Source organism: Conger conger, chromosome 14 (assembly GCF_963514075.1).
Source record: "Conger conger chromosome 14, fConCon1.1, whole genome shotgun sequence".
Taxonomy (NCBI): domain Eukaryota; kingdom Metazoa; phylum Chordata; class Actinopteri; order Anguilliformes; family Congridae; genus Conger; species Conger conger.
The window spans coordinates 17,697,641-17,717,838 of NC_083773.1; the positions used below are offsets into that span (position 1 = coordinate 17,697,641).

General features: G+C 41.5%; 1 protein-coding gene across 1 annotated transcript in view; it reads right to left on the reverse strand.

The window, feature by feature from the left end:
- Positions 1 to 6,913: 6,913 nt before the first annotated feature.
- LOC133109692 (metabotropic glutamate receptor 4-like) overlaps positions 6,914 to 20,198 on the reverse strand; it is a 165,054-nt gene continuing 151,769 nt past the window's right edge. The window contains exons 9-10 of the mRNA XM_061219175.1: positions 12,823 to 13,063; positions 6,914 to 9,267 (exon numbers count right to left, since the gene is read on the reverse strand). Coding sequence (XP_061075159.1) covers positions 9,218 to 9,267; positions 12,823 to 13,063 — 291 coding nt within the window. The 3' untranslated portion in view covers positions 6,914 to 9,217. The remainder of the gene's footprint in view (positions 9,268 to 12,822; positions 13,064 to 20,198) is intronic.

Genomic DNA, 20,198 nt, shown 5'->3' on the forward strand with positions numbered 1-20,198 from the left:
AATATCAATGTCTAAACAGTTTTGATAGCTGATAAAAAAGTACCCGCCTGGACAAAAGTGCAGTTTGGTGTATAGCAGTGCTCCAACCTTGTAAAAAGGAGGTCAGTTTCAATCAACTACTCTTGTTAATACTTGAAATTTAACAAAATGTAATTATCAGTTTTGAATTTGATTACTTTAAAATTCATTACACAAGAGCCAGTCACATGAGGTAATAGCTGAATCCACAAAACCCAAAAGTTAAATGTTGGAAAGTATGTTCTGAGGAGCCAGTGGTGGGCTGTATAAATTGCATATATGCAGTGACCACAGGGTTTCTTTTTATCATTATTTGAATTCAAAGACACAGATTAACCTTGGGCATGGACTAAAGATGAGTTTTGTATGAAGAATCTCCATTTAAAATTAAATATAGTCTGGGAAAAGGCGTAATATGTGCCTGTGAAACTGGCCCTATATGTATGTCTTTTCATAGCCTAGTGGCTACCTAGTGGCTAAGGTACATGACTGGAACCAGGAAGTTTGATGGTTCAAGCCCTGGTGTAGCCACAGTACAATTTGCACAGCTATTGCGCCCATGAGCAAGGCCCTTAACCACACATTGTTCCAGGGGGGAATGTCCCCTGTTTAGTCTAATCAACTGTATGTCGCTTTGGGTAAAGGCGTCAGCTAAATAATTGTAATGTAATAAGCCAGTGTGCATTTCACAACATCGCCGAGGTTCAGTGTTAAACACTGGGGTTGCCAGGCAACGGTGATCAAGCGAGACAGAACGGACGGGATCTGCAGCGGGTGCCGTGGTGGGTTAATGAAGTGACTGACCCCGTCTGTGTCAGCTGGCTGACTCCTACACCGAGGTGCTCGCTCCCAAATTCTTTCCTTTAGCAGCGCTATAGCCAGGCCCCTCATTACACAGCCTCGCGTGAGAGACAAAGGCTCAGTTCATTTGCAGGACACCAGTAAAAGGAGGCCGAGGCCACAGTGCTCAACCTCTTTCCATCCGAGACCCACTCGGGGGGAATGTGTTTGTGTCTCCAGCCTTATTTAAGACAAAGAGCTTTCTTTGCTTTTCTCTCTGAGAAACATCTCAAATCAAATCACTGATTCTGCTATGTGTTGCTGAAAGCCTCAAGATTCAGTTTGCAGAGAACAAGATGATGGATACTTGCGATCCGGTAACAGCGTAGATCAGCATAACTCAACTCCAGGTCCTTTGGGCCACAGTGTCTGCAGGTATTTCTTCCAGCCATGCACAACACCACTAATAATAATTTTATTCGACCTTAGTTCAGGATGTAAGCTTATTAGTGAAATCAGGTGGTGTACTGCATGGTTGGAGTAAATATCCATAGACACTGTAGCCTGCAGGATCTGGAGTTGAGTAGCCCTGGCTGAGATTCTGCGGCAGCAGTGCTGGTATCTGAGATGTAAACTAATATTGCTTCTGTGATTACATTCAGCTTGTCTCCACCTGCAGCAGGGATCATCAACTCTGGCCCTCAAATCCAAATCCAGCCCTGGTACAGTAATTAACTGAACAATTAGTGCTACAAATTGGCCAGACTGTCTTCACAGTTGACTCCCAGGTAAAGGGAGGGAGGATAACCAGCGGTTCTTGGCTTTTGAGGAATGTGAGCTGATGATCCCTGACCTACAGCATAGAGACGTTTCACTAATAGTCAGCTCATCCATCCCTCTCATAGTGCCTGCCACTGAACCATGGTCAACTTCAACCTGCACAAAAATCTATGTTTGGGAACATATGCCATTCCACACCTTTTGAAAGTTTATGATCAAAGTTTCATTTTAACAAAGTGACAGAATAAGAAAGATTCAGACTATAGTGCAGAACATAATGCAAATGCACTTTTGAATGAATCAATATTATTTTGAATGAATATTAGTCCACAGTCCGACAACTGTGCAAACTTACATTAGTTTTGGGCACCCGATGAATATTTCATTTCATTTCAACAGCACATACCATAAGTTCCAATCAAATTCACTCTGGGAGTCTGCAGGCTGATCTCAAAATGACTGCGCTGATTTTACTTCACATCTGGAGGATGAGCACAGTCGAAATAAGTGTGAAACAGAGTGAATTAGTGCTGTTAATATGCAGACTCTCTAGGCATAGATCTATCTCATATGCCAAAATCCAAATAGAATTTTGATCACAGCCAACCACTCAGATACACAGTTGGAATTGTTTTTTTTTTTCTCTCTCACCAATCAATTTTGTTGATTGACGTTTGAACAGCACAGTTTGAAAACAGGGACTTCACATTTGAAATGTAGTCCTCAAAGACAAAACCTAACGTGTTTCTTTGACATTTGCAGAGGCGATAAAATAAACCGCGGTGTCCAAATAAAAGGAGGCCTGCACCCAATAAGAAGGAGCGCTTGATTTTTCCGCACGTTTGCTTGTGGAAACACTGCACACAAGAAAATGCACTTACCCTCCCCGAGACAGCACTGTTATTACGCTGGCTCTTCATGCGCCGAATGAAGGCCTATCATCCATTTCGGGCCTCCAAATGAAAGGGGCTATTTAAAGTTGAGTTGTATCACCGAGCAAACAAGGGATTGAAGGATCAGACCTTCTGTAACCATCAATTTAAATATAATATCATGGTTCCCAGCACGCTTTCTTTCTTCCACACTTGCAATTATGAAAAACAATTACGCAAAAGAACAGAATGGGAAGCTGGATATGGCTTCTCTTTCTGTCACGTCCACACACTCATTATTGTCTTTAACGGTTCTTTATGATTAATTATACCGCCCCCCCACACACACACACCCGCGCCCCCATCTCAGGGGGAAAAACTGTAAGCTGGCCAGGGGTTTAGTTCAAATGTGGCTCTGCTCGGAATTAAACACTGTTATCTGAAGATGGCAAGCTCCTGGGAGATTTCACGTCCGTCTGAGAAATGTTCATCCGAGGGGTTGAGAGGGTAATTTGCAGATGCGGGGAAAGTGGTGTCTCTGTAATAATCATGCACCATTATGGCTCATAACAGTCTCGCAACTGTGTTTTTCTGTGATTTCAGTGTGTATTCTGCGTGTGTTACTTGGAAGAGATAGTTTTTTTATATTTAAATTTTGGTGTGTGATTTTGGTAAGAGCAATTCTGCAACAGAATTATAATATAACAAATAATGTAAAATGTGCGGCATAATATCTGAAGTCGTGACTTTAGTTAAACTCTTGGATGAATACAGAAGTCCATGAGTGATTTGAAATGTTGTCTTCTGTCGTAATAAGCATGTTATAAATGTTTCATAGATGCTTTATGCGTGTTCTGAACACTCATTTTTGTAAACGGAAAAATGTATAAATGTAAGAAAGAGAAGGTGAGACGTGGTGGAACCTTGGTAATTTGGTAGTTATGGAGGTAAACAGACTCCCATTCAATCAGTCAAAATGCAGATAGAAAGGTGACAGTATGGTTATGGAGTATGGTTCTCTTTGTCCTAGTACGGTTTCGAAACCCTTTGAAATGGCTTCATAGTTTGTGATTGCCCAGCCAAACTCCACAGGAGAGCAGGCTAAGAACTTACCTGCATTTAGTCATAGAAATGTAATTATCTGAGAGCGCACGGCAATGAGAATGAATAAAATGGACACAGAGAGGCCTCAGACTGAGCAGAATAAAAGATTGATTATATTGACTCAGTTCTGCTGGGGGCTGCAATTCAGACCTATCAGGTTGAATATTTAATGATCTCGTTTTCACGTGCTTGCAACGGAATGACATTAAGGAAGACTGGACGCAGACATCACTCAAATAAACAAAGCAGGAGAAGCAGGAAGCAGACTAATGACTGTAATTTCCAGTGGGATTTTGAGTGATAAATCGAATTACAGCAGTGGCAAGACTATCAGGCTGTTTTTGCAATGAAAGTCCTCATTCACGCTGCGAAACCTCTTGGTTTGCAACAGTAAAATAAAAGGTCTCTGCTTTCTCTTGGCACTGACAAATGGTAATATAAGCACTTGCATTGTGGTTTAGTATAGCTACAAAGCCTCATGCACTTGTAACTGATAGCCAAACAACATGCTAGAATAAAAAGCTGTTGAATATGCAGCAGTACTTAGCTGAGATGAACAACATGTTATACTGCAGATAGCACCCTATTTCACAAGTACCTACAGCTTCTTGACTTCAAAAGTACAGGGGCCAAGTAATAGGGTCAGATGAATTACCTTGGATGACAGTTTGGTTACAATTCAAATCGGTGAGCTGAGAATTCCCATTGGAGAAAATGGAGGGGATTACTTTTTATAAAAACATTTCAGTACTTCATTAGGTATTAGACTTCAGTTGCTGTAGCCAATCCAGATCAACAGTTTCGGAGATACTCAAACCACCTTGTTACATTATTGCATTACATTACATTATTGGCATATTATCCAGAGCGACGTACAGTTGATTAGATTAAGTAGGAGACAATCCTCCCCTGGAACAATGCAGGGTTAAGGGCCTTGCTCAAGGGCCCAACGGCTGAGCGGATCTTATTGTGGTTACACCAGGGATCGAACCAACGATCTTGCATGTCCCAGTCATTCACCTTAACCACTACGCTACAGGCCGCCCTGTGGAACTTTGTCCGGCACCAACAATCATTCCACAATCAAAGTCACTTGGATTGCATTTCTTCCCCATTCTGATATTTGGTCTAACAACAACCGAACCTCTTTATTATCTATGCATGCTTTTACTCATTGGCTTGCTGCCACATGTTTGGCTGATTAGATATGTACATTAGTGTACAGGTGTACCAAATAATCCTGGACCCTTCCCCGGACCCTTTCCATCCACCCAGGGAAATTCCCAAACTAGGTGAAGATGTCCTTGTGCTACTCCAAAATATCCACCTGACCTTCTAACAGTGGTGTTTGGGCTAGCAAGGGGCTCCTTGCCTGCTCAAAAGAGAGTGCCTAATGTATGATAACAACATCATGAGTCTTTGGGAATGGAATTTAATAGGTCAACTTTCATGATGTTCAGACTCCTCAACATTTTTAGTACCTTTCATCCTGCAATTTGAGTATATTATTTAGAAGGCTGCACTCACCCAGTCAAATCATTTTTGTACAGAGTACATCTGAAAGTGCATTTCAGATTAACAGTCATCAGAACAATTACACATCTATGGAAACTCTACCACAATGGGATTATGTAAATACATTAGGCACTCTCTTTTGAGCAGGCAAGGAGCCCCTTGCTAGCCCAAACACCACTGTTAGAAGGTCAGGTGGATATTTTGGAGTAGCACAAGGACATCTTCACCTAGTTTGGGAATTTCCCTGGGTGGATGGAAAGGGTCTGGGGAAGGGTCCAGGATTATTTGGTACACCTGTACACTAATGTACATATCTAATCAGCCAAACATGTGGCAGCAAGCCAATGAGTAAAAGGCGTGCATACGTAATAAAGAGGTTTGGTTGTTGTTAGACCAAATATCGGAATAGGGAAGAAATGTAATCCAAGTGACTTTGACTGTGGAATGATCGTTGGTGCCGGACAAGGTGGTTTGAGTATCTCAGAAACTGCTGATCTGGATGGGCTACAGCAACAGAAGTCTAATACCTAATGAAGAGGTCGCTGAGTGTAATTCTTCTAAAGATATGTTTACTGTTACTTTCAGAAATATTCCCTGTGGTGCAAGCTACATCAGATTGCGGAGTTGAAGGAAAGAAATACTGACAGTAAAACAATAAATTGAAAAAAATTGTGTTTATAATTGTGAAAAACACAATATATTAATGTGTACATCATAGCAATCTATTATGGTGTACATCATCTTGATACATAATATTGCTGTGCAAACTGTGTTAGTATTATCTAATGTGTATTTTCTTTCTTTAGACCATGAACTCCCAAATACCCACATACCACCCATAAAACTGGGAAGTCATCAGAAATATATTGCAATGGCAAACTGAATACATGTACTTAATTGAAATAATATTTTAAAGGCCTGTGAAGTGGATTTTCTACTTCATTTTTAATAACTACTTGTTTAGTCTCTGTAATTGTCATTAACAAAATGGTAGAAAGATTCTCCACATGCAGGAGTACTACTCTCCTATGGGCAGACGTTTGTTGTCTGATAATGCTGACTAAACCATATTCTTATGTTGGCTATTCTCATTTTCCCCAAGTAATATAGTCCAGATGCCCTTGTTCTGATTTTAATGGCAAATAAGGGAAAATGTTTACTCAATTCAAGCCAATGTCCAATAAATAAAAAATGATAGCGTACCATAGTACCATAATACGACATCAGAAAGCAATTGCACATTTTGATTATGGTCTGATAATGATTTCATATTGATATGATTTCATATTGAGCTGTCAAATACCACACCTATGCAATGTAATGTTGTAGGACAGTGTGCTGTGGTGTGTGTGTGTGTGTGTGTGTGTGGGTGTGTGTTTTTTTTTTCTGCGTGCAAGGGTGTAGGTTGGGTTTGAAAGTTGTGAAAACAGATGTTATCATTTCAACTGCAGAAAGAGAGATCTGACAGGCACAAACTATTCAAGCAATAAAGGCTGCAATGCAAGACACCAACCAGCTCGTCAGGAGCAACTGGGGGTTAGGTGTCTTGCTCAGGGACACAACTGTCAACCCTCCGACTGCCAGACGACTGCTCTTGAGCCAATGTCGCCCCCACTGGGACATGTCCCTCCTGTCCACACCTAAATCTATGCCTGTCTGTGTGTGTGTGTGTGTGTGTTACACAGTGGTGTATTACACAGGCTAGTGGTGACTAAGATTGTGTACTTGGGTACTTTTTGATAAATGTAAATATCATCATATAATACCAACAGACCACATAATGCAGTAGGAAATGATCCAATGCCTACCTTCTGAGGCCAGTTTATAAGCAATTGACTCGGGTGGATATTGCAAAACATTTTTTATTAGAAATATCTTGTATAAAAATGAACATGCTCAACACTCTATTCCATGACTTATAGATCATAATTATCATAATTATCCAGGCACTGTATTTTTTCCATTTTTCTTATTTCCTTTTTAAATATTTCAGTACATAAAGCAGACATCGATCCATTTGAATAAAGTACATGAACTTGCCATTGAATCTTGTGTGCACTCACATATGCTCTTGTGAAACACTGACCACGTTGGGCGTGATAAAACAGAGGGGAAATTAAAACCAGTAAATTATTGAACACACAATCACAAACAATCTCACAATATTTCTTCAGAGATGGATAAATAAAAAATAAAAAAACATAATTTCACTGCTTGCAGTTTTGTCGAAGCAAAGAGCAGACAGTTCTAAGCATTAAAATTGCAGTTAACATATCTATATGTTAAAACCCTTCTCTAGTCACAGCTCCTTCTGCAGAATAGTAACCCATTGGTCCTAATAGTCCCTGACATTCTCCGTTTTTCTTAGAGTGTGGAGTTTTGCGAAGGCAATCATTCAGACAGAGCATTCCTACATCTTTCATATGAAGGGTACGTATGGGATAATGGCGGACATTTTGTACGAATGATGAGAGTGCTACAGCACTCATGCGATGCTGCAGAGGGTGTTTGCTTTAGTTTCACATAGAAGGCATTTTGTATGTATGATCGTGACACTGATGGAGCAAGAGATTCCTTCATCCAGGTGTTTTTTTTATTGGCAGGAACAATTATTTTATGAGTGCTGGTTTTCCCCCCAGCTCCACACTGTCATTTCCCTTTTTATTGACTGAATGGCTTTAAGATTAACGGCCTAGTTCTAGATCTGCACCTTTAATTATCTTCCTGGATGCGTTGAGCAACAGAAAAGAAAAGGGAAATTTAACAAATGAATTGTATATAAATTAATGTCTATATTATTATTATTGTTATTATTATTATTATTATTATTATTATTGTTATTATTATTATTATTATTATGCTGTGTCTGACATCATTACAGATTAATATTGTGACAGCGTAGGGGAGTGTTTTCTAAGACCCTGAACTGTTGTGAGATCATCGTATCAGGGGGGCAGTGTTAGCTCATAGCGCATGGTGGCAGTCGTCTGTATTAAAAAAAAGAAAAAAGTTGACCCTTGACCTTTGACCCTGACCGGTGTGGGATAGGCTTGGACCCGAGTAGCTGTAACACCTGTAAGCTTCTCACCTTAAGTCCTCAGACAGTTTGCATTCCGTAGACTGACCGCACAGTACAGACATGTATTTTTAGACAGGCATGCTAACATCAGTAAACAATGACCATAGAGACAGTCACATTGCATCATCCCCATTGTATATATAGATTTTTTCTTTTTTTTTTTCACAAAACAAGGAAGCAAAAACATAAATAATCCCTTTATTGTTCTTAAGTGTGTGGTAGAAGCTTAATGAAATGACATCGGCATTAGGAACAAAAATGTTAAGAGATTTTGTCAAAATAATGGATAGCCCCACCTTTATTTCAATATAAAAGGTAAAAACTACAGTGATACTAACCTGAATGGTTGCTGCATATTATGTGTGGGATCATATCAACTCTGATTCTGACGTCAAATACAGTACGCCAAACCTGACGACCTGGCCACATTTGAATAAGTACATTAGACCCGAATGCGAGAGCAACTGAAAAGAGGACTAGGGCACTCTCCCGCAGTCCTTCGGCACCATTGCAAAGAATAGAAAGCAGCTCTATTATTGGTTCACACCATTGGAAAAAACACAACACTGCGTACAATAAAACAGCCTTTTTTCTTTTAATTTTTTTTTGTTTTGTCTTTTTTTGCTTTTCGCATGTTCGCTCTCAGAACAGAATTTCCCGCAGACTTTCTCCTGCGAAGAAGATGTCTCGGAATGCCAAAGCGCGCACTGATGGAAACTCCAGAAAGCAAAAAAATAAAAATAAAAAATATCCTCCAGTTCCAAAGATCAACCGCTCCAGGTTCGCGCGGTTGCCATGGAAACAGGGCCGCCAGTCCAGCCGTCGCTGAGGCGAAGCCGTTGGCGCTAAAAATCCTTCCCTGCAGCTCTGGGCAGCATGCCTTTCCCATGTGGAGTCCCCTAAGAAGTCTCCTCACAGTTGTTAAAATTTATTTTATTTAAGTTTTCTTCTCTCTTAAGTATATTTCTTCCCTTATCCCATTCCCAGTGCTTTCTGCATCCTGATGAGTCGGCATAAACACTGTCCTACTCATGGTTTAACATGCACACTTAGAGATGGCTGTCCTCCTCTAAATAGCATGGTTGCTGTAGCTGATGTACGTTTGTTTGGGTGGCATACCTTCGGAAGAGACAGGGGGTGAAAGAGCAAGAGAGAAATTCAGATAAAGAAGGAGTTTAATAACAGATTATAACAGATTAGTATGTTTATCGGATATGTGCACTCTTTTTTAATCGTTGTTGAGTAGAACAGATAGAGCTTTGCCAGTCATATTGTTCCATGACGTGTTAGGCGTCTAATACGTATAACACACATTAATGGAGTTCATGCAGCAATGGAGCTCATGTTGCGATAGAACACATGTAGCAATGGCATTCATGTAAGAATGTAGTTCATGTGGCAATGGAATGGGGTAACATTGTAGTTCATGTAGCATTGTAGTTCATGTAGCATTATAGTTCATGTAGCATTGTAGTTCATGTAACATTGCAGCTCATGTCGCATTGTAGTTCATGTAGCATTATAGTTCATGTAGCATTGTAGTTAATGTAGCATCATAGTTCATGTAGCATTGTAGTTCATGTAACATTGCAGTTCATGTAGCATTGTAGTTCATGTAGCAATGGTGCTCATGTACCAATGATGTTCATTTAACATTGTAGTTTGTGTAGCAATTGAACTGGTGTAGCATTGTAGCTCATGTAGCAATGACGCCCATGTAGCAATGGAACTCATGTAGCAATGTGCCCCTATTTATATTTCCTGAAAAGTAACCTACCACCTAGGGCAGATATGGCATGCCGTAATATTTTAATATGTCGTTTTGCGGGACTGGCTGCAAGAACGTGACACGCCAGCTGATTTGGACAGCTGTGCTCTACAAATCAACAAAATATTGAGGTCTCTCTATGCTTCAGTTCAAAGGCCTCCGTAACCTATGAACAAGTTACAATGATCCACATTGCATCGGGCCTCAGCACCATGCTGTCATGCAATTCCTCATAACTGACTCGTTCATAGGGTATTATCCCTCATGTATGGGTTCTCCACCAAGAGCATGTGTATAACTTCGGAAAGAGGCAGTAGTTTGCCAAAGAAAGAGCTCTTTGTAACAGCAGCAGTTGTTTACTTTTTAAAATGTATGTGGGATTGATACTTGGACACAAGTTCAGCTCAGAGGTGGTTTACAGCAAAGGAGAGATTCATTACCTATATGCCACATGTGCGGCACCATTTTAAATCAGTTTTCATGGACATGGCCTTCTGTTTACAAAATGCTTCTGGTTATCTCTGACCTAGGTAACACAGTCTGAGAAATGAGGTCTTGCGGCCACTTCACAAGTTTTGTTATTTTTTTCCTTTTTTCTATTGTGTTTTCAACCCAAAGTGCCTACGGACTCTGATTTTCTGGGTTTTTTTTGTTCCATCAGTAAATTAAATGTTCCTTTTCCAATAATTGAAGAAACTCTCTGCAGCCCAAAAATGGACTTCTGTGAAAGAGAAGTTCCTGAGGCAGAAACGGGTCCATTTCATTCCCTGCCTTCGTTTATTTTGCCTATATCCGCTACAAACACATTCGCTAGCTCTGTTGTTGTGATTGTGTTGCTGCACAAATCTTGAGGTCATAACAGTCACTCATACACTATGATATGGTGTATGAATAGCATATGAATTATGTACAGAGTGTGGATACATCACAGTGTTCAAAAGGAACTTTACATGCCACAGACTGTGAGCAGATACGTTGATGGACTACAATTGTATAGACTGTAACACTTATTTCTTGCTCTTTATTTCTGTCTTTCTCATTCTTTCTTTGTGTCTTTCTCTTTCTCCCTCTTTCTCTTTGTTTGGCTTACTGTTGCGATACAAATCATTAGTGCACAACCCTCCAACAGGCCACATGAGAAACCAAAGACTAGCAGGACAATGATGAATAAGCTGTACATGATCTTTTAGCCGCAGGCCACTGTTGGTGTCTTAGAGCAATGGTCCTCACTCCTGACCCTGGAGAGCCACAGGGTGGGCTGGTTTTCACCTTAATATCAACAACTAATTCAGACCAAATACGGCCCAGGTGATGTGAGTTAACTGTGTAATCAACTGCTTTAATTGATCAATTAAGTGCTGAGTAACAACTAAAGCCGGCACATCCTGCGACTCTCCAGGACCAGGAGAGAGGACCACTGTCTTGGAGCCATCTGAGGTAAGATGCAGCTTGTCTAAATGGTTTGAGTAATCAGTGATCGCTTCCATTGGACTAAAAGGGCAGGACAGATAATACTATCACAACTGCAGGTGACCTATCCACAAATTGATCACGGTATGTCCTGGGAGAAGACATGGCCATTCCGCTATAGACCATCCCAGCACAATCTTACCATCATTGGCCTCCTACAAGCACAGAAGGTAATTATTAACCAGAGGCAATCCACCTAGTCACAGACTGCATTCTGGGATGTGGGAGGTCTTTGCCCTATTGGTCTCTGTGACGTCTCATTACGGAGTAATGAACAACATTTCTCGCAAAAGTAACTGCTCTGCGCATCAACTGCACAAGGGTGGGGCGACCCTTGACCTCTGTTTGCTGACCCCTGCTAATGAGAAACTCTGTCAGCCCCTAGCAGTACAGTAATGGCTCTATGTGGTGAAAACACAAGTCTATGGTGCTTTATTTCAGTATTACAGTAACTGCAACCCATCAGTACTAATGGAGAAATAGAAAACACCTGAGGAAAATATTGACAGGACATGTTAATTAATTGAGTAGGCTCTAACAATGCTACATTTATAAATGCCTGGGTGCCACAGTAATAATGTGCTCATTTGCAATTATTTTTTGGGGGTTCAGAGACTGGAGTCTCTTGACTGATTCATGAGTTTCCTATACCCTTGAGAATGCTGTCTAGGTAGCCTTAATCAGTATGTTATAAAATACATGATCTAAGCATTCTGTTTAGCCTCAATAACAGCTGACAAAGTGCTTGGCAACAGTATTTGCCCTTCCAAATGATATTTTGTAGCCAAAGCCATTTAACACCCAACATCATCATTCCACGAACCAGTAACCATGGAGTACAATATATCGACAGTTTCTGCATCGCTTTTGAATCAGATTTTTGCTTTCTAGCGGCAGAAAAATGTCTTGAAAAATGTCTTACCGTGCAATGTGGCTAAAATGTCAAACATCCGTTCCTTTTACAGTTGGGTTGACATGACAACGGCATGCACACAGGTTGGCATGATGACAGTATGCACACAGGTTGACATGACAATGGAATGCATATGGTCAGACCTAAGCCATGAAGTAACCTATGAAGTACGCAAACCCTGCCTTCTGGTCATCTTGGTTGGCTCAGTTGCACCATCAGAAGACCTTAGAATTATGAGGTTCTAACTGACATTTTTGAAAAAAATGAGTGTCATGGATATGTTGTTTATAGGAGTTGGGTAGGATTACGATATTGTACACTCAGAATACTTAGGGTGTCTCATTTTGATCTATGAGAAACTGCCCTGCATTTCAATGTTGCTGTGTTAGGATGTGAAAGCTCTGAAGCTAAATATCTGAGAAATACTCAGAACACGGACAGAACCTTGTAATTCCATGGTCAGGGTGTGATATTTCTTTAGGAATGCTGGCGCACCCCGGGCCTGCGTGAGCCCTGGACTCACCGTGCGTCTCCAGGCTGTCACACAGCTCGGTCTGCGCCTCTCCGTTGGGCCGCACTTTGGGGTTGAACTTGTTGGACATGGTGGCGGCCGTGACCACGGCCTTCAGGCTCCGGGCCCGCTTGGCCACGTTCTGCTCCGGGTGGAACAGCACCACGTACACCTTGGGCATGTAGAGCATCCCCAGGGACACGGACGCGCTCAGGCTCACCGAGATGGTCAGAGTGGCTGTCTGGATGTACATCTGAGGAGACATCACGTAGGGTTACACTCTCATTACAGGGGGGAATGTCACTGAGCTAGCTGGATATCGGTACTGAGTAAAACCCGGAACCGCTCTTTTTACTTCAGTCAATTTCAAACTTCTAAATTGATTCGAACCTTAATAGGTTTGAGAAAAATATTGTTAGACAACTCATTACCAACAATGCTGTTTTCATGGAAATGGGTCCAGTGTGCTTACAATTACAGCAGCATCTTAGATTACATTTAATAGGCACTCTTATTCAAAGTTAAGCACACACTTTGCATACAATCAATTCAATAGCAGTGCTGAAGAGAAACAACATACATAATACATCATTTGCAATGACTATAAACCTGTGATCTTGTGAAACATGGATGATTACTGCCATTGTGAACATCGGTTAATTATCTGGTGTTGTATTTGTTATCCTACGAAAGCACTGCAGATCAAAACTAAAATGGCATTCCTCCATTTTGGATTTCTGTCATAAAGGAGCTGGTTTATTCTCATTCTCATAAGTATTCTGGCTCTCACCACTCGAGGCTTTAAGAACAGGAATGTACATTGTCGCCTTTTCATTTCTGTTTAAAAGCAGCAGAGCGTATCTCATAACACAGCGCAATCAATTAACCTCATCTTTCCTCCTTCTCTTCAGTTTCCCTCTCTCTCTTTCTCTCTTCCGTCCTGAACCAGCCACTGTAGCCTCCAGTTTTTTGTTAATTTTCTGCAAAGCTGAGCTTAATATCGCTGCTTCATCAGCCTTAAAACAGGCTGAAGCTGCACCAGTTCACTCTCCTCGCAGTGAATTTGTGTTCTGTGTCCCCCTCGATTTCAATACCCCCACCGTAATGAAACGCCACTCGTAAACTGTTGAAAATGGAGAGTGCTGAGAGTGGGAAGTAACATTTGGCGGCTATTAATGAGGACAGAGTAGTGTGTAAGTAAGTCCCCCTTTTGTTCAATTCCTGCATTTACAAGGTAAATATATCATACGGCTATGTAGTTCAAGGCAGTATTGAGACAGTGTCTGAGTAATGTGAACTGTAGCCACATTGTACCTTGATTACTGTTGACTAACACTGAAGACAAATTATGACATCAACACAAACAGAATCACTACTTGTCGCACATTAACAAAGAATACATACATAAGTGTATTATAATAGGGTGAAAATTGCCAATTATAATAAACTGGAAAAAACAGCAAACAACAAGAGTGAAGACATAACACAATGTGTGAGCATTATTAAATCAAGCAGTAAAACACAGACATTACATTATTGGCATTTGGCAGACGCTCATATCCACAGCGACGTACAGTTGATTAGACTAAGCAGGAGACAATTCTCTCCCGGAGCAATGCAGGGTTAAGGGCCTTGCTCAAGGGCCCAACGGCTGTGCAGATCTTATTGTGGCTACACTGAGATTCGAACCCGCGACCTTGCCTGTCCCAGTCATTTACCTTAACCACTATGCAACAGGCCGCCCCCAGACATTGACTTGGAATATCTATGTGAACAGCACAAATACTCTATGCTGCTCTTCCCTATGGGATAAAGCATACTATACTGTGCTAGCAATGCTTAGAAAATAGGGTTTTTGAGAGTTCACTTAAATCATTTCAATGCATTCCAAAATAACTGACTAGATTTGTTAATTGAAGACACTTCAGAACTGCATCCCTGGGGTTTCTCTGTGTCTTGTGAATACAGTCAGCTTGAATTTTCAAAGACTATGGAACACTTGCCAAACCACTTCAGAGCCACGCAGATTTTGTACGTCATTGCTGTACGTTTCTGGCTATTTTTAAAGGCATTTTTTTTTTTTTCAGTGTCATTTCTATTTTTTTGGTTTTGTTTCTTTTCGGTCAAATTTCACCACATATATACCACAATTTTAAATAAGCAGTTCTATTCATTTCAAACATGCACTCGATAAGATTAATGTACACTCACTATAGATCAACCACCCTGTAGGTTTTCACACCAACCCTAATTTGGCACGCCTGATTATACTAATTAGCAGTTCAATACGATTTATAGCTGTTGAATGAGGTGTGCATTGTTGGGGTTAGAGAGAAAGCCTAGGGGCTAGTAGACCTTCCTGAACAAGGTTGGGCAGCCCTGCTCTGGCTGTTCAATGAGGTGTGCTTTGATAGGGTTGGAGTGAAAAGGAACAGGATTGGGAACCACTGCACTGGGGAAACAACTCCTCAACCACCCAGTCACTACTCTCTCAGTACTCTGTAATCTCCATCGCAATCATCACATAAAGATGTGCCTCTCTCCATATGAAAGTCCTGCAATGTCTCCTCTGAGAGGTGTCACATCCAGTTATGACTATGTAGCGGATTGACATTCTGAGGGATCCAACCCATCCAAACATCTGAAATGTCTTTTTAAATTTCCACAGGTTCACTCACTGATCTAGCCCGGCCAAAGACAAAAAAGAAAGTTTCCACTGAGGACTGAAGATGCATCTCATCAGACTGTACCTCAACGAGTTCTAACACTCCTCCACTGTAGGTGTCTTCAAATCTAGTACCACTCTCATGCTTAACTTGTATCTTGATCTTCAAGCCTTTTTCAAGTTTTATTTGCATCTCCATCGAGCACTTGAACCAGGTGTCCCAGTCATGTACCTTAGCCACTATAGGCTGCCCTGATTTTTGTCACTTTTACTAATTTCACAACATACATAAGAAACTGTGGAAGCACTTGAATGGAAGATAATGTGGTCAGTGCAGAGGATCACAGGTAAATCCAAGTCTGCTGAGCCATGTTTCTGTGAGGATCACAGGGTGAGAGAAACGTCTCAGCCTCCGCTAACCTCCGCTAGGCCCCACCACTGAACAAATTCACTATGAGACACAGATATGCTAGCAATCTGCCCAGAAATGTCCATTCACCAGTCCAGAAATACCTCCTGCCTCAGGGAGGGGGCAGAGTTGAGCACGCATAGGGATCTGCTGTGGTTACTGAGCCATGGGGCGTCCCTACCGACGTGATTAGGCCACCTGTCGACTTACGTCTACATCCGCCAGCGTCTCTCGAGCAGAAACTGAAGCCTTCTGGTAACTATAGTTATGTTCAGAGACAAGGCTAGGGCTGCACAATATATTGTATATTTATCGTCATCATGATATGAACATGCAAGATATACAGATCACCAAAGACTGATTTAATTTATTCAGTGGCCTATTCATTGTCTGGTGTCTATGTTAGCTGGGTAGCTAAACCAGAAAATGCACACTTTAATATTTATTAATTGCAAGTCATATCGCAATCTTCAACAACATTATCACATATCACATATTTTCCTCATATCATGCAGCCCTAGATAAGACCCAATCATGCCAACAAATCTAAATGAGTGCCACAGGTGAAAATCACACTGTTGGGTTTTCTAGTTGATGGGTTTTGACATTCAAAGGAAATAATGTGCTGAAAAATCATAAAAGTTCTATGAAGATTCATAACGGACACTTGACATGTCCTGATTATTTTTATCACAGAAAACAAGATTTGATCTGCAGCTTATTTTAACTTGAATGGGCTGCTTAAAATGGAGAAAAAATTATTTAATGCTACTACAGATCAATTGAATTTTTTTATTAAGGGTGAAAATGATTTTTTTATTCAGTAAAATTAACATTCAGTGCTGCAAAAACATGGCATAAGCTCATTGAAAAAGTAAGCAATCACAAAAACATTACAACCCTGCATTACAACAATTGCAGAGAATACATGCAGATGCATAGGCCAGTGGAAAAGAGTCACTCCTAGAATGCACCGACTGCGCACAAAGCGAAACGGAGGGCAGGATACTGGCTCTGTCGTGCAGCTGAACATGAAGCACGTCCAGGTGGGCCTGGGGGCCGGGGGCACACCTTTGCCCACACCTCTGCAGGTTTGGTTAAGCGTTTTAGCAGCAGCAGAGCGTATACAATGAAGCCGATATGACTCAGTGGGCAGCCTTGTAGTCTACTGGCTTAGGTACTTCACTGGGATCCCGAAGGTTGGTGGTTCAAGCCCCTGTGAAGCACGATAAGATCCACACAGCTGTTGGGCCCTTGAGCAAGGACCATAACCGCACATTGCTCCAGGGGGGATTGTCCCGGCTTAGTCTAATCAACCGTAAATAACTTTTTTTTTTTCCATGACTCCCATCTAGCACAGGAGCAGAGGTCTGGAAGGTTAAACGCAGTATTATAACATGGTGTGCGCTTTTTTCTTTTTTCATTGCTACATGGGTGGTGTGTCTGTCCCAGTAGCATTTGCCTCTTCCTGAAAGGGGGCAACATTAGCTCAGGAGGTAAGAGCAGTCATCAGGCAGTCGGAGGGTTGCTGGTTTGATCCCCCACCCTGAGTGTGTCAAAGTGTCCCAGAGCAAGACACCTAACCCCAGTGCTTTGGGTAAAAAGGCAGTGTAAATGCAATTCATTTATCATGTGAAGTGCGATTCTCCTTTTCCTCACCCACCCCCCCCAAAACCAAAAGGGGCGTAATGCTGGTGTGTTAGCCTCGGAGGGTGCCCCCATGCCCCCCCCCATCTCATCACCCACCACACACCCCCCGTCCCCCTCAGACACCCTAATTACACCCTGTATGTCAGCATTTCACCCTGCACACAGCACAGAGCCTATTCGTATGGCAGGGGGAGCGAAACTCACCCCGCCTCCAACCCTGTCACCTTCTATTTATTACTCTCTCATAAAATCAAGGAACATGGGGAAAAAAAACCATGTAACTGAATTAGCTACTGAATCAAAGCTACCGAATTAGCTACCGAATCAAAGGCTGGGATTACATCAACACTCGTGCTTTGCTTATTGTGACAGACAAAAGGCAGGTGTTTGTTAGCTTTTTCCACAAACGGATCCAAAATCATCCAATTTACACCAAACAAATTCACCGGAATGTGTCTGTGCAGAAAGAAAGAAAGAAAGAAAGAAAGGAACTTGGAATTCTTCAGTAAATGTAAAAGGGCTGATGGAATCAGGCCAGTCTCTTGGATGGATGTCTCTCTGGGAGGTAATATTTGTCGTATTTTAGGGTTGCTTTATGGGCCGTGAGCGAACAGCGCTTTAAAGTCCCGGTGATGAGGAACTTTCGCTGTGACAGCACAGCAGTGGCCCTCGTATCTGTCCTCATTACACCACGTTTACCGCACCCCTCCAACTTCACTCTCTCAACCGCTCTGCCGCACCGTCGCACAATTACGGGGATTAAAACAACGGAATCAGTGAGAAATGAGCGGGTCCATCTCAAAAAACACATTAATCTCACTGTGTATCATTTAATTAGAATTTATGTGCATTTGGCTTGGCACTGTCTTCAAAACAAACTGCGTTTCGGCAGTTCAGAAGAGACGGCTCCTGGGAAGGCACAACGACTCAATACAGAAAATCCATACTCTGCTGAAAACAGCGATTTAGTCTTTAAACACGATATCCAGTGCCTGACGATCGTATTTGTGACTGCAGGAAGGGCAGGCATCGTGTACGGCTCTGATTAGGGGTGAATCTGCTGCCTGGAGATGTTTGTGTTTTGTTTTGTGATAATTAGCATTACATTTCACTGTGGCCCGATGCGTGTGAAGGTAAGGTAGTTCTTTCATTTCTGCTGGAGAGAAAGCTTGTGAAAGGTCAGCTTCTGTGACTAAGCAGAGCAGGGCAACCATTCAAATGCTGTTTATATTTTTCCACTCAACGATTCAGAACACCCACTTAACTGAAATGAAACTAAGGATCTAACCGAAACAACCAGTCAAACACTGTTTTTTTTTTCCACCGTCAAACAGTTCAGAACACCCACTTGCGGAGACTGAAATCACAATTCACAACCTGCCCGGTCTCGCTTTGTGGTTCACATATTGTATACTACCTTTATTTATTTATTATTTATTTTCTCATTTGGTCCTAGCAAAGCCATGTGAGAATACAGTATTTACAGTGCAAAAGTACTGCCTTGACCCACTGTTCAGTTTTATCATGTATAATTTTATCAATGGATGAGCCACAGGACATATAGTAGCCCTCATTCCTGTTCCATCTTCCTTAATACCTCACTATCCCCTGTCTACTACCATGGTCAAAAAGATACAGAACTTGTGACTACATTTCTGTTTGATCCAAGCCATTGCAACCATTGAGATGTAAAGGGTTTCGGCATATCTTGATTATTTTGGGGTGTGAATACTTCAGTGTAGAAGGGAAAGTGCTAAAGCCAGCCCTTGCATGTGCTGACTTGTGGCAGCTGCTTGTCTCACAGAAGAGTTTCTGCTGACAGTATTCTCCTTCTCCTCTTTTAATTCATCCATGCCTTCAAAATTCTCCATAATTGTCTGATAATCGTTAGTCTAAATCAGGCTCCATCTCATGAGCAATGGGAATATAATGAGAAATGGACGTAGATGCAAATCAACACTGTTCAAATATGCAAATGAACAAATGACAGCTAACCACAAATGAAGCTTTGCAGCTACTTCCTCAGAGAGAACCGATAACACTGGTTTCCCTGGCCAATCAGTGTCCACAGCAGGGGGGAGTTCTTACACTACAGGGCAACCCTCAGAATGTCCTTTTGTGGAACAGAAATTCATGCTTAATTGAAGCATATCCACTAATTTATGGTTAGTACCTGAACACAACAACACAGCTGTTTTTCTGTTAGTCTTCAGGGAGAATTTTCTGACCTCACTTCTTAAATTACCATTTAATGAATACTTTTCTTTGCAGTTATTTACATTTTTTTAAATCAGGCATAAATAAGGCCAGACAATGGGGTCTTTATATTTGAAATGATCATTTATAACAAACACATTTCTAAAGAAAGAAGCACTGCTGGCTCCCCGCCTCCAAATATAAATAAATACATTTAAAAACTAAAAAATGAGGCTCAGACCACACTCATTTTGGAGAACTGCTACACTCCTACACAGAGCATACCCCAGCCTGTGATTCGTCATCTTATTCAGTTTTTATGGCATTCAGGTGTCTTTCAGCAGTGGCAGCTGTCTCCTTCATGCCTCATACTAAAATGTATTATCTCCCCCCCCCCCCCCCCCCCCCCCATCTCAATTTATTTCCAGTAGAAAAAGTAATTAACCAGCTTTAATGAAAACTAAAGTC